We start from the raw sequence: 16,811 nt of genomic DNA, 5'->3' as shown, positions 1-16,811 counted from the left end.
GTTGTCTGTTCAGCACTCTTATAACCTGTATATAAAAGCTGACCCTGAATCTACTGGTGCAAGGCCCATTGGTCCGGTACCACTTGTTAAAAGGGACGAGTGAGAGAAGCAGCTGTGCAGGATGGCCTAGGTCTTTAATAATACTGTTTGCCTTTCTAAGGGGGTGTAATCTGCCTTCTGCTTCCTAACGTCTATTAGCAGCTCCTTTATTTTGCTGATATTAGTGTTGTTGCCCTGGCATCACTGAATCAGCAGGAGGACCTTTCTCCTGTAAGCCATAACATAATTTTTAGTGATCAAGCCTATGATGGCGGTGTCATCAGCCAATTTAGTGATAGAACTAAAACTGTGGTAGACCACACAGTTTAAAATAGAAGTTGCTTGGGATGACTGCAGGAGTGAACTTGAGACCCTCCGACTGACTTCTTTTCTTACTAATCAGCACACAAATGAACAGGACACCGCAGAAGCGGCTTTCTTTAGCATTCAGTGCCATTTGCAACTACTGTATGTCTGCATTGCTCCTCAGTCAGTCGGCATTTGGGTACAAGTAAGGGAGCAAACTTCACAAAAGTAACGCTATGAAAAAAGTAAACATTTTTGAATTTCTTCAAAATGGTAATATCATACTAGAACAGTTTTGTAAATGCAAAATATGTGAAAGAAAGGCCAGCTAATTAAACCATTAAATCAATTAGGCCTAAATGTGACTCATCGACCTGTGAACCTGATGGGAGTAAAAACCTGCAGCCACAGTGCTCCCCCAGGATTGAACACAAAAACCATGGGCCTAGAGTGCAGGTACAATCGCTAGGCCAGATGTCTTCATTGTGCATCAGTCGTCAATAAAACTGAATTTCAGTCCCCTTTAAAAGAACCTGGATTCACAGTATAGTATGAGTGCCATTGAGCATTTTTGAATCTACAATATGAATGTTTTTGCTTATGAATGCAAACAAATATTCAACAACAGTAAAGTAATTTGCAATGATATTGTGTCTTTCAGGCACAGATTGTTGGATTTCCAGAATACTCATCGTCAGTCTTTCAGATGCCTAAGACCTCCTTAAGGGAGCCTTCTGCGCCTGTTGGTCTTATCCTCGAGCCGGCGGGACCTGGATTTCCCTCAGTAACTGCTGATGAATCCAACACAGGCCACTCTTCAGCCTCTCTCATCAAAGCGATTCGCGAGGAACTTCTGCGGCTTTCCCAGAAACAGTCTGCTGTGCAGAGCTTTCACAGTTGATTTAATTTCTGTCCACTGACTTGCTCCACCACACACCACTCTAGATTCCAGTATCCAGTGAAGGAGATACTTCCCATGGAAGTTTCCACTTACAGCAGTAGCAGCAGCAGCAGACCACAAATAGACATATGGGATAGCACATTAGCATGGAAGGTTCTTCCTAGTTTAAGATCCACTTGATAGAGAAGTACCTTTTTAAAAAAATAAATGAAATCCCAGGTCATGTTAAAGCTATTGCTTTAACATTTTCTATACCTTCTTATGTGATCAACATCATCAGCTTAGATGTTTTCTGTTACATTGTGGCCTCATTCCTTTCAAATGCAACTGGTCTGTCTGCAGATTTATTTCTATTTACACGTTCTATATTCATTCCATCTCTGCTTTTTGAATACTTTTCTTACAGACAAAATCTGTTGGAAGAAATGTGTATTTATTTTTTTTTAATTGCTCCCTTCTGAGTATTTAAAAATGAGTTGTTATTTAATTTGCCCCTTCCTTCCAACTGAACCCCCCCACCACCACCACCATTGCTGGGGATATGTACAGTATGTATATCAGTGCTTCCTATTAACACAGCTTGTTTTATATTGCTGGTGCTAAAATCAAGTCTCAAGTGGCCTATCATGAAAGTACACCACTCCATTTCTTTTCTTTATTCTAACCATTGACTGATTAAGTAACCGTGATCATGAAGTAATTTGAAAACGAGCTGAAAAGTAAATGTAGAAAAAAGAAAATGTTTTTCTGAAGTGTCTTAAATATCGTTTTCTGCGTGAGTAATTGTTGGGTATGATAGGCCTGACGACGGGAATGGCTGTGCTCCAGTGTTATAAGCCAGTGGTTGAAGTTCTTGTCAGGTATTGTTTGATTATATATCTGTAAAGCCAAAGCTCTGTCCGAAACGAAAAAAAAATGTGAAAGTAGACATCTCTGCTCATTCTGTGCTGGTATGCTATTCAAAGTAGATTTTCAAGTGAACTATTAAAAAAATGTACAGTTAACTGGAACATAAGTAAGCTAATTCTGCCATTAGCCATATCAAAGAAAGATGGCGGTTTGAGGAGAGGATCACTTTTCATTTTTGTACATGGCATTAGTCCATTCTGATGTCTTAAGCAATATTTTTACAACGATTTTTAACACTTCAAAATGCTGTAGTACTTTGTGATTGGGTTTAACAGGTAGTTCATTTATTTTCCATTATCTCTCTGTTTCTGTATCCTGTTAAAATAGGAAGCCCTGTAGCTGCCGTTCATGTTGATCAAGGTGATTTTGTAAATAGTCTGCCTAAAAGTGCACAAAGCAGATAGCTGTAAATTGAGAAACATGGGTCTGTCTAAATAATATACTGTTCTTGTGTGCTGACTGTTAGATCTCACTGCATCCTGGACTCAAGCTTTATAATCCTGAGAAAGTTCTATCTTTAATAAAGCTTGAGCCTGTCCAGTATGTGGCAGTAATTCTTGCTTTCTTTGCATTGTGGAGACTGTTAGTGTACGTCACTGCCTGATCTGTCCTCCTGCCCCGATCTGCACTGCACATGCACACATTTTTCATGCAGGTATTCACAACATCTCATTTTATGATCTGTACATTTTACAGTACATTAGATTTGGAGTGTTTTGATTTGATTACACAATGAAGAATTAATTACCCGTATAAACATAATTCTTTACAAGCTCTTTCATTAGGAAGCTGTACGTCACACGGACCAAAATTATGGTTGTAAGTATTATAAGTTTGATAATAAAGATAACACAGCACAGTTCACTCCTTCTTAATTACACTGAGGTTAAATTATTATTATTTAGCGTATTCCTTCAAGATGTTGTAAAAGTCAAAAGCTATTATCTTTAAAAATAAACTCAGAATATTTGTTTGTCAATAAAGACAAACACAAGTGCAATTCATCCCAAAGTATCACAATGTCACAGAAAAACCGACACATGTACTGTACAGATCAGGTACCATCATTCAAAGTAATGTGGCTTAATGTTATTGCTTGGTAGCAGTGGTGGAGTGTAGTCATCTTAGCCGAGCTGCCTTCAGGTTTGGGTTTACTCATATTTACAGTACTTTTAGGTGGGTTCATAATGCCAACTTGTCCCCCTAATGAGAAAGTGTGGGAGCTGAGGTGCAGTTTGACGGACTGGTGCATTTTGTACTTGTCTTACACACATTGGCGAAAGAATAACATTCAGCTCCCCACAACCCTATCCTGGATAAATGAAGTGTGTTCTGAAAACAGAGGGATAGATTATATACCGGTAGTTGCATTTTGTTTTGAATTAGAAATTAGATTAAGCAAATTAAGTAAATGAATGAATAGACTGGAAAAAAATAAATGGTTCACAGATCTCATTCTTGTTCTGCACAGCAGAAATTAATTCAGGATATTCAGGGCAATGAAGTACAAGATGACGTTGCATAAACAAAACTAATGATTTAAAAAATAAAAAGTCCAAAGGCTAAATGCTGTAAAATTATTTTTAAAATAAACACTGTAAAATATTTTTTAAAAGATGCATCCTCATATATGCTTCATTCTTTTGGGAAGCTTAAGATTGGCATCAGTGTAAAAGAAGAGGCACTTCCAGAGTAGCTAAGGATTATACAGAGCCTGTGCTGAATTATAAAGCTCGGATAACATTAGGTCTCCCTCTACAAGGGACTACAAGGGCTTATCAAAAGTCATTAGCACTTTCATTTTACTACACAAAATATGAATAGGAACTTAATACAGGTCAGTCAAATCAATGTACCTTTGTTTGCTCCTCTACAAAATCCCAATCCCAGTTTACCTGTTTTATTATCCTTTTCAATAGAAATTTTTTCTATAAACAGTGATCATCTCCTAGACCCCGTGATGTGCCATTCCAGCCTCCACTGTCGTTTCTCCAAATGAGAGTCTCGACTCTCTCCAAGAGTCACATTGATTTTTATTTTCCTCTTTGCGTCTCTCATGAATGTCCCTTACAGGTCTGATACTGTTTGTGCTCTAACATTTAAAGTGATGAATCCATCATCTGACACTGATAGGACCCATGCAGCCCTTTCCATTGTTTAACTAGGGCAAGAGGGTGTAATTATTTTCATTCTGATTTAAGATGATAGATTGGAGCATTAGTTACAATATGGTGCATGTCATTATTGTGGATTGATTCTCAGAAGTTTAAATATGCTGTTTACTTTTGGTGTGACCCTCACAGTATGCAATTCAAAGTATTTTATACCATTTGTCATTTAATAAATCAGGAATAAAAGACAGTGCCCATGCTATTCTCAGGAAACTGTACTGTACCTCAGATCCTAATCTCAGCCTCCAAACTCAGGAACTGTGAAGTTTGGAAATAGTGGTGCATAAATGAAATCGTATAACAATACACTTAATTATAAAGAGACAAAGGAAAAGGTTAAAGAGCATCAGACAGGGACTAATAAAGTGAATACATATGAAAAAGATCTCATCATAAACATGTTAAGTTCAGTTTAGGCAAGTTGTCTTTAAATTACTGTTTTTGCTATTTTTCCATAGTTCTGCTTGAAAATGATCACAAACATCACATTCCAGAAAGCTTGTTTATGAAGTCAGAGTGGAGAAGTAAAATATTCAAGTGAATAAAATCTGGAGACAAATGTCAGTTTACCAGGTATACTGGTTTGTGGGTAGCTGATTTCTTTTTCATGCGTAGTCTACAGCATTTTCTTACCCAAGTGGCTAAGATCTGCATTGGTGTGTTTAGGTGCTCAGACAGGGTATGAATGTGTGCAGATTAAATCACGTAACAATGTTTGTTTCGACAAACTAGAATTAATGAATGCCATTGATCTGTCAATGTTACCTTCTGAGTGATATACATTTAAAAGTACACAGCAAAATCTCCAGTGTTAATTGTTAGTGTGGTCATTAAACCTTTAAAAGCATATATACAGGAACACTGTTTCCTTATATACACTTTTGAAGTGTTTGTTTTGCTGTATACATGGCTGGACCCAGACCACTTTCTCTTGAATTCTTTATTGGTAAGTATTATTCATGACTTTATCCTTGTAATGTAAGAAGTTAAATTGCACAAGCTTTAAACATGATTCATAGGTCCTTACATGTTTTTTTCTTTTATCATTTTGTGTGAGCCGTTAGTCCAAAATGTGCCTTATAATTTTACCATGCTTTGTATTTATTTATTTATTTTTCAATTGTTGGAAATTAACCAAGTACACATTCAAGTTCACTTCTATTGCTGTGTGCATCCAGTTCTGCACAAAATCAAATCATTGGACTAAGTGGAAACAGTCCAACTATTGTGAGATCTAAAAATTTTGTTATCACCCCTGTTGTTGTACTCATTACACAGTGATTTATTTTATTTTATTTTTTTTGCCTTTTTCATTTATGTTTGTAAATAGAACTGTTTGTACGTTTCATGTTTTGTGGTGGGTCGGGGAGTTGGCAGGTCCAACAGAATCTTCTATAAATGAGTTGCATGTTTTATAACTATTAGAATTTAATTATTTACAGTCTGTATTGATGTGCATGTCATTGAGAAAAACAAAGGAAATACAAAAGACAGTCCAGCAGAGGTTCATGTAATAAGCAAGTAAAAATACATTTTTAGTGTATAACTGCCATTAGATGATTTCATGGGATCATTACTTTTAATTTCACAGTGGTTTTGAAACAAAATTGTCCTTAATCCAACTGTTTATTTACTCTTCAGCTAACTACTGTAATAGAAGCAAAACCATTAAGCTGTATAAGCCAAGAAGATGACATGGAGAGGCTAATCAGTTCAGTATAAAATAAAATTGTTTGATGAGAAACACTCAACGCAGCCTTCTTCATAATTGTTCCAGTCATGCCAAATAACCACCATTTATGAAGTCCTTTAAAGGTGAGATTGATCATACTATTATATTTTAACTGTGGACAATCATAAACTTGGATTTTTAAACTTGGAAGAAACAGCAAATTACATGTTGTGGTGTAACATCTTATATACACTGATGGACCGTAACATTCTGTCCACCTGCCTAATATGCTCTTGCTTCTTTATGTGCCATTAAGACAGACTCGGGTGTGTCTGAAGGTATCCAGTGGTATATACAGTGCACGAGGACGTTAGTAGCATATCCTCTAACTCCTCTAAGGTATGAGTTGGAGCCACTGCAGATCGAACTTGTTATTCAAAGCATGACATAGACACAGATACACTTGGATTGAGATCTGGATGATTTGAAGGCTAGTGCAAAACCATGATCTTGTTGTTATATTCCACAAACCATTCCCAAACAATTTATGCAGTTTGGCCGAGTGCATTGCCCTGCTGAAAGATGACATTTCCTTTAGGGAATACTGTTGCCATAAAGGGGTGTACCAAGTCTGCAACAATGTTTAGGTAGATAGTATGTCTAAAATTAACATCAATATGAATGCTCTGACCCAATGATTTCCAGCAAAACATTGCCCAAAGTATCACAATCCCTTCACCGCCTTGTCTTCATCCCACAGTGAATCCAGGAGCCTCATCTTTAGCAGGTAAACAATACACACTACCCAGCCATCCACATGATGCAACAAATAATGGGATTCATCAGACCAGAAGATCCAGTTCTTATGCTTGTGTGCCCATTGTAGGCACTTTCAGTGGTAAATAGGGGTTAGCATGGGTACTCTGACTTGGCTGCAGCTACAAAGTCCCATATGCAGCAGGATTCAATGTAACGTGTGCCATGACACATTACTTTCATAACCAACATTAAAATTATCTGCAATTTGTGCCACAGTATCCCTTCAGTTGGTTTATACCAGACAAGATAGCTTTTGTTGACTTCTCGCAATGATGAGTCTCAGTCACCCAGGTTCCTGTCGGTGGTTCTGACTCAGCTGTCTGCTATAACAATTTGCCTCTTACCAAAGTTCCTCAGGTCTTTATCTTCTGCATTCAAGAGATCAACTACAACATTGCCTAATGTACATTTACTGTCTAATGTACCCTGGCTTTAACATGCATCATTGTTACGAGAGTTAATGTCATTCGCTTCATATAGGAGTGGCTCATAATGTTTTAGCTCAATAGTGTATATACCCAGATAAGTATACTTTATGCCTTGGTTAATACTGCACTCAAAGACCATGCCTGCTGGGTACATATGTGTTTTAGTTAAGTTCAGACTAAAAAGAAAAAGATTCTGTTGACACAAGTGTAAAGTACGATGTTCCAATGAAAACAACATTTAGACAAAAAATAAGTCACAAAGTCTTACCCAACAAACATGTCTCAGTGTGCTCAGTTTTGGCTCTCGGTTTCATAATTAATCCCAAAATATACCCTTGTAGGAAGAAAAAAAAATGGAACATAAGAATGCAAGAATATAACGATGTATGCTTCCATCTGTTTACTAAACCTTTTTTTCATTATGTGTGTGCGACAATCTGAATTCTATCCCAGCAATTAAAATGATCACATTACACTGAAGAGTGGCACGTTGTTAAGCACTGTCCAGTTACTATCTACTGTATGTAAATGATGTTCAAATGCTGCCTTTTCTATCTGTGTCATGCTCTGATTTCTTCCTATATCCCCGAAATGCAAAGATGTATAGTTAATAGTGACATTACATAGAACAATATGCTGTGTCACTAAAAGAGTTCTCTTGAGGAATGTGTACTCAAAAAATGAGAAATGTCCTTACTCCATAAAAAGAAGGTCAGAGGAAAAGAAAAGAGCAGATTGTGGACCAAACTCAGAAGGGTGTGTTTATAGTACATAAAACAGCAAAGCTAACCAAGCATACTGCTGGGAGAGCATGACTTGAATATGTTATCACTCGAGTTTCAAAACCTCAGATGCCACACATAAACATTGTTTATTAGCATAACCACTCTCACTGGCAAAAACCAGAACAGCCAATGCATTTCTGGTCTGAATGGTGCTTAAGCTACCTCTTCACAAAGAACTGTTATTATGAAGTGAGGCAAGGTTGAATGATTTCTGGCAGATTGTGTTCTTTACCACAGCAAGGGCAAAACAAGTCTATTAATAATTTACATATGCAGACAAGACAAAGATATCATGGTAAAAACTTGAATTTTAATTGTACAATGAATCAGGTGGTATAGTTAAAATAGTACTGCTGCCTCACACTGCCAGGGACGCGCCACTTCCTCTGTTGAGTTTCTTCAGATTCTCACATATCAAAAACATGGTAATAATATTGTGACTGGTTACTTTAAATTTGAATTAATGTGTACTGATGGGTGAATGCTGCAGTAATCTGATTCTTTAACCATAGTCAATCCCTGTCTTGCACCCAATGCTACCTTGGTAGGCTTTATCTTCCATAATCATACAAAAAATGAATCCTCATTAGTCTTGTGGAGAGGAGGCTGTGTATGGATCTAATCCAGGTGTTCACAAATGCTTCTCAAAAGCATCAATGAAGTTGATCCAGCAACACCTGTTCAATTAGCACGTCATCATGCAAATGAGAGTCTGGAATGATTTACTGAGTCAGTATCCTGATGGGTTGCTGAAGGCAACCTTGCTCTTAGATAACCAAACACACTTAATGATTTCCTGTTGTTTGTCAAACTTACTGTGTACTGTGTGTTTTAACCTTTTAAAAGTAAAAAAAAGTTAAAGGATGGATGTAAAATGAACACTATTTACTATGGCATTGATGTGTATTAGATGTGGTTGTTCTTTAAGCCCTATGTTCAATTCCTAGCTGGGGTACCTTCTGTGTGGACTTTGCATGTGTTCTTAATGTTCATGTGAATTTCTCCAGGGAGTCACAATTTTATTCCCACATTTTAAATAAAAAGGTAGCAAGGATGACTGGTGACCCCACATGGGTCTAGTATGTCTCTACATATAAAAGTACCCTCTGCAAATCCATCCTGGCCTGGCTCCTGCATTACACCTGTTACTACTGGGATTAAGATAAAAAAGCCTCATGTAAGTTTATAAAAAAAACCCAGCAGATTCAGAAAGTGGATGGAAGATTTCAATTGTTCCTGTTCAAATTAAATTTTTAAAAGAAAATAATTAGTAGTCATTAACTGGAAAGAAACTGTGGTATTAGAAAGAAAATTCTTAAAGGAAATGAACAAATAGCATAGACTCCTGCTAGGTAAACTCTTTATATGTGACAACACATTACTAATTATTTCAGTTAAACGCTTCTATATAAGATTAATCAGGCACTGATATTTATTTTGTATTATACAGAATTACAAAGCAGGCACTTGTTTTTTTTTTTACAATCATAGGTCCAAAAACCTACATTTATGTCTCTATATCATCACACCAATGGAAAAATACACACAGACAGATGGGATGGAGTTTGTACAAGAAATAAGAGATTTTAGGTTAGCCAGGCAACTCCAGCAGAACTTTAAGAAAAGATCATCATCAGACACTCTTTCTCACTGAATTATGGTTCAAAGAATATAACTTTTGATTCAACAGTCATTTACTTGGGAGGATATTAAAACAAGGTATTTTTTCAGTTTCAACAGTGTATTTTACAGGCGTGCGGAACCACAGTGACTGCAACTTTACTCCCTAGCTAAGGTGTTGATCAAAACCAAAACAACATGTGCAAATGAGTGAATTGAAGTCCTTGTTGTGTTTTACATATATATATATATATATATAAATAAAATATATATATATATATATACACACATACATTCTAACAAACACAGCTATTCGTTCTCTTCAGTTCGTGGCTGGGAACATCTTGCTCAATCATCTGTATCAAAGAAGTGAATTTCTTTGTTTACTGTGGAAATGCTAAAACATCTGCTATTGCCTGCCATTCACTAGTGTCTTGTACATTCATTAAAAGTTAAAAGGCTTATGACAAATATATATGGATAAAACTAGGTAGAATAAATGCAGACTCAAAATTTTTTTTGTTTTTTGAAGACTTATTGATATGCCCTAGCACCATGTAATAGCTTTTTGAATCTACATAATCCAAAAGGTGGATGATACAAAAAAGTATGTCAAATAGACATGCAAGAAAGAATTTCACTCTACTCTGTACATGTGAAAATTAAATTGGTCTTGAAAAGAGCAGCACCTTTTTAGGCATTAATAGAGGATCATAAATGTTACAATAAAGGACTGTCTGTCACAATAGCCGATCATTGCACTCCTTACAGGAAATCACTGCTCTCCTATAAAATTCTTCCGTGAATCCATTGTGGCGTACAGCCGGGGCCCTTGCCCAGCTGGGTCGTCTCTATAGTAGAAGGAAATCTTGGAGAGAGAGCATATTCAGGGCATTATCTCCCCCAGAACACTAAAGGGCAGCCCCAGCTGGGTTGCAGCGGTGCCTCAGACTCCCACAGGGCTCCTTGAAAGTTGTTTAGAACAGCTCTGCTGGGTTCCATGGGTGCCACCAGGGAGTGTTGTAGGAATAGCTGAGCACTTGGGTGCAGCACCTCCGCCACACCCTTTAGTGCTGCTGGAAGAAAATCACTGGACATCTGTAGCACTCCCAAGTGCCCTATAAAAGGAGCCAGCGGTCACTACTCCTCGAGACAGAGTCAAGAGATGGAGGCAAACGTTTGCTAGGAGGAGTGGAGCTGGATTGAAAGGAAGAGAAAGAAAGAAGAATGAAAAGAAAGTGTTTTGTGCTGTGTGTTTAGTGCTTTAACTGTGCTGTACAAGTGGGAAAAAGGAGAAGGCATTTTTTCCCATGAGGAAAAAGAAAAAACTAATAAAAATATGTGAGCTGAACTTGTGTTCTGCTCCACCTGTAGGCCACACCATTTTCAAATTGTCTTATTCAATTCAAATGTATTATTTAACATTCTTCCATTTTAAAACAGTCTTATTTATTTGCAAAACTAACAAACTGACCATTAACATGGCTGGCCCTTTATGGAGTCCAACCTCTTTCTTCCATTAATATATCCATCCATTTTCTCACCTGCTTTCCTGCAGATCCAGGGTAATGTGCCTTTTACAGTTATATTAAGATACTAAATTAGCTGTGTACACACATGAAGACTACATGAACAACTCATATTTCCTAATAACAGACAGATTTATTTAACTACTAGTCTGTTTAAGGATATTTTTAATGAGAAATGTTAAAGTCAGGTTTACTTCTAAAATCTTACTGCAAACTGAAGTGCCACTTTCTTGGGTCAGAAAAACCAAAGCCAAAATGTCATCAGGCTTTAGTATATTTAGATGATGAAGCAGTTCCCAGTGTCAGAAGCTTGCTCACACAGAACAGGATCATTGTTAGAAACCATAAACTCCATCCTACAGCTGCAGCAATCCAGCCATAGTCATCCACACCCGTCTGGCAGCACTTTGCTGCTATGCTGCAGATTTGGAGCTTGTTTGGATCTAATGAAAAAAAGGAACAACATAAATATTCTTAATAAGTGGGAATTGATAAGTCACCTCTGCTTTTCTTCTCTAATGCTGTATCTAGATAATATTTAATGAGTTTTCATGAACACATTTCACCCAGGCAATTAAGTCCTGATCGTAAGAATATACAGTACCTTTATCACAACAGCAACCTTACATCTCAAGGCTTTTTGATTTTAGTTTGCAGACTATGTTGTTCTAGCTATTAACTCATACAACAAAGAGCTAATGAGCTCTTTGAACCTTTATGCTCAAATTAAGATGTTTTTCTTGAACTAATTTAAAAAATATACCATTAATTAAACCTATTTAAATATGAATAACTGATCAGGTAAAAAAAACATTTACCCATGCATGGGTCTGAATAATTGTTGGAAGTTCCTGATGTAAGACTGGAGCCTGCAAAACAATAGAAATGATATGCAAAATAAACATTTTGTCAGATTGAGTTCAATAAAACCCTGTTAGCTACACTATGCTCATGTCCTAAATGGAGTACTACTGCACCAGCTCACACTAACTAGAAGACAAAAATCAAAACCAAATGATTACATGAATTTCTGGCTGGCTCTCTGTCATCTGAAGCATCTTAAATACAAATACTGAAACTTTTCAGAGATAGCTTGTAACCATTCATCCATTTTCTTAGTTTGTTCCTTTTATTTGTTATATCATAACTTTCTGAAATGTAATTAGTTTGTCTTGAAAAACTGAGTCAATATCTTTCTATTTACTTTAAAAAAATGTGCAGATAAAGTTTATTTACATTTACACCATGTATTAAATCTTTTCTGTTTTGCAATAATACAATAATCCTTAGAAAATGATGAGTCTGCTGGGGCTAGTTTTGTATAGCTAATAACTGATACATCTTTATTGTTCATCCATGAGTAAAATGACAGGAAATCTGAGCAACATAATCCACACTCAGACTACTTTCTTGGTGTACCCATGTCTTTTGTTGCTAACACATATTACTCAGCTGCAATCAAAGCAGACTGTGTGGCATTGCAGCCAATTCAATAATGACAGGCCAATCCTTGCCCCCAACTCACTATGTGACAGCAAGCAAGTCACTTAAACCACCTTTGCTATGGTTGCAAAAAATATATACAGTACACAGTGAGGCCTTATTAAAGCATTAAACTGTAAAGCACAAAACTGACCACTCAGCCCCCTCCTCTAACTCAAGGAGCAACCTGACAAACTTCGCCTTAGTTGTGACATGTGTACATTAATACCTTTTTGCAATGTTCACTATAATAGGTTGCTACGTTAAGTAAATGTAGCTTTGTGGAGACACATAAGTTTCATTGTAGGAATATTCTGACAAATTTGTTCTGAGATTCTTCAGTTAAGAAAACAGAACTTTTGAGTTGAGATAGTTCTTCTTACTAATCATGGCACCAAAACCTGTTGCATGTTGATTAGGACATGCAAGTTAGAATTTCACTGTTATCTTTACACATGACAATAATGGCCCTATAAACAAATACTCAGTATAATATAGGAGCAATAACCTTTTCTGCTTCCCATAGTTCCACTCTCTGCACCGCTACTAATACAGATCTTTTGGTTCATTTCTATGGGATATCAATTCACTAATATGCAATGAATGTGACAAATAATACTAGACAGGAAAGAAAAAGTCATGGATTGGATGCCAGACGCTCATATATCGGCCTAATTTCCAGTTAACCTAACCTCGGTGCATGAGAAGAAATTTAATGGACTGAAAGGTTAAACACCATTCACATAAATGTACTGTATGCCCAAGTCCTTGGAGTATAACACAGCACTAACCAGTGTGTCCCTAATATGTCATAATATTCTCAAACGGAATTATCTCTTTTTAAAACATCAAATATATTTTTCAAAAGATTGCAAAGGATATTTTTTTTTTCTAGGGAATAGTAGTTGGAGTAGTAGTACAGAGTGCAGTGAAATTTTTACTTGCATCTCACCCTACAGTAACATGCATCACATCATCACTCTCTTCTGCCATGACAATCAATAATGTACTAAAATACATAATTCTATTTTAATTAACTGAAAACCCAAATCTTCTTACTACAGTACCTTTCATATCTTACATCTCAATCACCTCAGACCCCACATGAAAACAACATTGGTCATCCTGCTCTAGGTGCCACCTTCTAAGGTCTTTTAGGCCCCAAAACCCCTGTTTATACAAAGCACAAAATAAACCTTCACATATTTATTAGATGGGAAATATAAAGTTGATATTCACTTCATTATGAGTTTTTCAACCGCAGCATCTCTATGCTGTCATAGTGCACTATTTAAACCTTTTTAAAATCTCATTTCAGTTAGTACATTTTCTGAAGCTGCTTCTTCATTGCACCTACAAACACCCAATGCTGGCCGATATTAATATGAAACATCCATCTCTGTGACATGGCAGGTAACAAAATACAAAGAGAAAGCTCATGCCAGCATGAGGAGGGCAACCAAATCAGAATAAAGCAAGTCTCTGGAGCCGTGAGGCAGTTCTGCTAAACTCTTGGCTGTCTATCAGATATACCCTTCCACTACAACTTTGATTATCAGTGTATTCATGCATCCGTTTTTGCCCCATTTACAGTACTTATTTGGCTGATGCCTTTATCCATTGTGACTTACAACATTTATGATACAATCAGTTACATTTCTTTTGGTTTTCCAATTGAAGCACAGTAAGGTCAAGTGACTCAGTCATGGTCACCCAGTGACAGTTGTGGGATTTGAACGCACAACCTCAGGGTATGAGGTCTGAAGCCTTAACCACTATGCCACACTGCATGCCACTTACCCACTGCTTTTTTCCCCAATACTGAAAATATTGCATTTATACCAATAGGACTGGCCATAAGAACGCATCACAAATAATAAAAACACAACAAGAGCAAACACAGGAAAAAAGATGAACAAATATTATAAGTAATCACTTTTTTGTAATAACTGGGGGAATGTTTGCATGCCAAATACATATTAAAACTAACAAAAATATTATGACAAACATATTGCTTAAGTCTTTTCCATTTGGTGTTGGTGACCTTGTCATTCCACAACCCTGCCATTCATCCCATCCATTCATTTGTTTTCTAAACCAGTTTATCCATGGGAGGGTTGTGGAGCAGCAGGAACAAGCCCTGGATGGGAATCCAACCCAGCACCAGGTAACTAATTCAGCAACGCCAATTCATCTAACTTATATGTGGGAGGAAACTGGTGCACCCAGAAGAAACCCACAAAAATACGGGGAGAACATGCAAAATCCATGCAGCCAGGACCTGAGCCCTGGTCTTCTTGTTGTGTGAAAGAAAAATGTGAAGACTAGCATTAGTTGAGTAATAAAGGAGAGTTGACATTAAGAATTGAATTCCAAAGCCTAGCAGTTTGTGCAGACCTGTGAGTCTGGCCACCGAGAAAGAACTGAGCCGAATAGCTGATGTCATGCTGTTAAGAATGAAAGACAAAAAGAAAGCCAATTTCCCCAAAGAGCAGGGAGCAGTATCAGTGAACGATACTATAGAATTCCACGTTCGCAGCTCTTTACTATTTTTTCCTTAAAAAGATGGAGTATTGAACAGAGTAACGCATTATTGTGAACTCGGTGGGGATGAAAGTCAGTATTAAAAGCGCTTACCTCCACCCGGCACGACGAGCGCGTGCAAAAGCAGCAGCGGCAGCAGCAGAACGGGGAAGGCGAAGCGACTCCACCGAAAGGCGCCCATGTCGGTCACGAGGCTGCACGGCAGGCGCTGGACGGGCGCAGAGAAGAACACAGAAAGATGCTGATGGGGCGGATGGACTCCGCCTCGCACTGGCACAAGGGCGTCACAAAGTTCGAGTTCGAGCAAGAAATGTCAAGGAGTAATGTAAGTAAAAACAGGAGGGCTCCACACGCCAACCGGACTTAACAGGTGCTTTCTGTCAAACTGAGCTAGTTAGAAAACATTGGTGAAGATATCGTTCTAGGAGTGGTGCGGTTTTTATTTTTACGTCTTAGAAAATATATCACAGTCGCAAAAAATCAGAAGTTCCAAACATTTTCTAACCCGCTTAATACAATATAGGGGTACAGAGTTGTGGCAACCTGAATCCGTCCGAGTCGCATCAAAGTGAATCCAAGTTGCACAGGGTGCTTACTGCAAGACACAGTAGCATAGGGCAAGCCCTGATTGGCCATAGGACCAGCCAATCAGTTCATTGTATATGGCATTTTCCATTAAGTTTTGTAATTGATTGGGTATTTGTTATTTTATATTTTCTTCGGTTTCGAAGTAGTATGTCAAATCCCATTGGTTTACTGAATTTTCAATCAGTGAGTCGATCAATAAATGGGTTGGTGTTACAGTGTTTGTGTAACCTGATTGGTAGTAGTCATTAGATACCCCTGTTTTTGAAATCGATACCGATACTAGTATTTTGTGTCAGATTTCCAATATCGATACTGAGTATTTTTTAAAAAGCACAGGAATTTGTTTTCAATTGATGATAGTGTTTAAAATGGCAAATATTAATGGGCCAGTCTGTATTTGAATTAACTAATATCACAACACAGTGTAAAGGTCACCATAACAAATTTATTACAAAATATATATTAATAGAACGAACATGACATGTCATTTTCTAACCTGCTTACTCCAGACCAGCGCTGTGAGATGGTGCCGGAGCCTACCCAGCTGCCATAGGGTACAAGGTAGGAGCGAACCCTGGACAAGACACCCATCCATCCCAGGGCAAACACACTATAGCCAAGTTTGCTTTGCCAGTTCACCTAACCTGTGTATCTTTGGACTGTGGGAGTAAACTTACACAGCCACAGGGACAACATGCAAACTCAATACAGGAAGGATCCAGGTAGCAAGGAATGAACATACAAATCTAATAAAGATAATATTAACTTTTACGTTTTCATAAAGATTTGGTTATTTGTTTAATACATGTAAAACAGACAATCAGTTCACGAATGTACTTAAACTGATCCCCTTAGAACACTAACATTTACAAAAAAAATGATATTCCCACATTTGCATTTTCTATTATATTCTGTCCTTCTGTTTTCTTGAGAAAGATTTTGTCATATTAGCTTTAAATTTAATTAAGTTTCAAATTTGTATTTAGAAAAAATAATACTGACATTTTTACGCTTAATC

General features: G+C 37.2%; 2 protein-coding genes across 4 annotated transcripts in view; one reads left to right on the top strand and one right to left on the bottom strand.

The window, feature by feature from the left end:
- The window catches only part of LOC120533816 (UPF0606 protein KIAA1549-like), a 209,018-nt gene extending 202,941 nt beyond the window's left edge, over nucleotides 1-6,077 (top strand). For all 3 annotated transcript variants that reach the window (XM_039760822.1, XM_039760823.1, XM_039760821.1), the window contains one exon: nucleotides 1,007-6,077. In XM_039760822.1, coding sequence (XP_039616756.1) covers nucleotides 1,007-1,246 — 240 coding nt within the window. In that variant the 3' untranslated portion in view covers nucleotides 1,247-6,077. The remainder of the gene's footprint in view (nucleotides 1-1,006) is intronic.
- Nucleotides 6,078-9,439: 3,362 nt separating this feature from the next.
- On the bottom strand, nucleotides 9,440-15,771 carry LOC120533817 (transmembrane protein 213-like). The gene is made up of 3 exons (XM_039760824.1): nucleotides 15,299-15,771; nucleotides 11,998-12,048; nucleotides 9,440-11,622 (listed from the first exon to the last, which is right to left on the bottom strand). Exons 1-3 carry the CDS (start codon nucleotides 15,384-15,386, stop codon nucleotides 11,441-11,443), a joined length of 321 nt encoding a protein of 106 aa, XP_039616758.1. The 5' UTR covers nucleotides 15,387-15,771; the 3' UTR covers nucleotides 9,440-11,440.
- Between the last annotated feature and the right edge of the window lie 1,040 nt (nucleotides 15,772-16,811).

Source organism: Polypterus senegalus, chromosome 8 (genome assembly GCF_016835505.1).
Source record: "Polypterus senegalus isolate Bchr_013 chromosome 8, ASM1683550v1, whole genome shotgun sequence".
Lineage (NCBI taxonomy): Eukaryota > Metazoa > Chordata > Cladistia > Polypteriformes > Polypteridae > Polypterus > Polypterus senegalus.
This window is presented reverse-complemented; position numbering and strand designations above follow the sequence as displayed.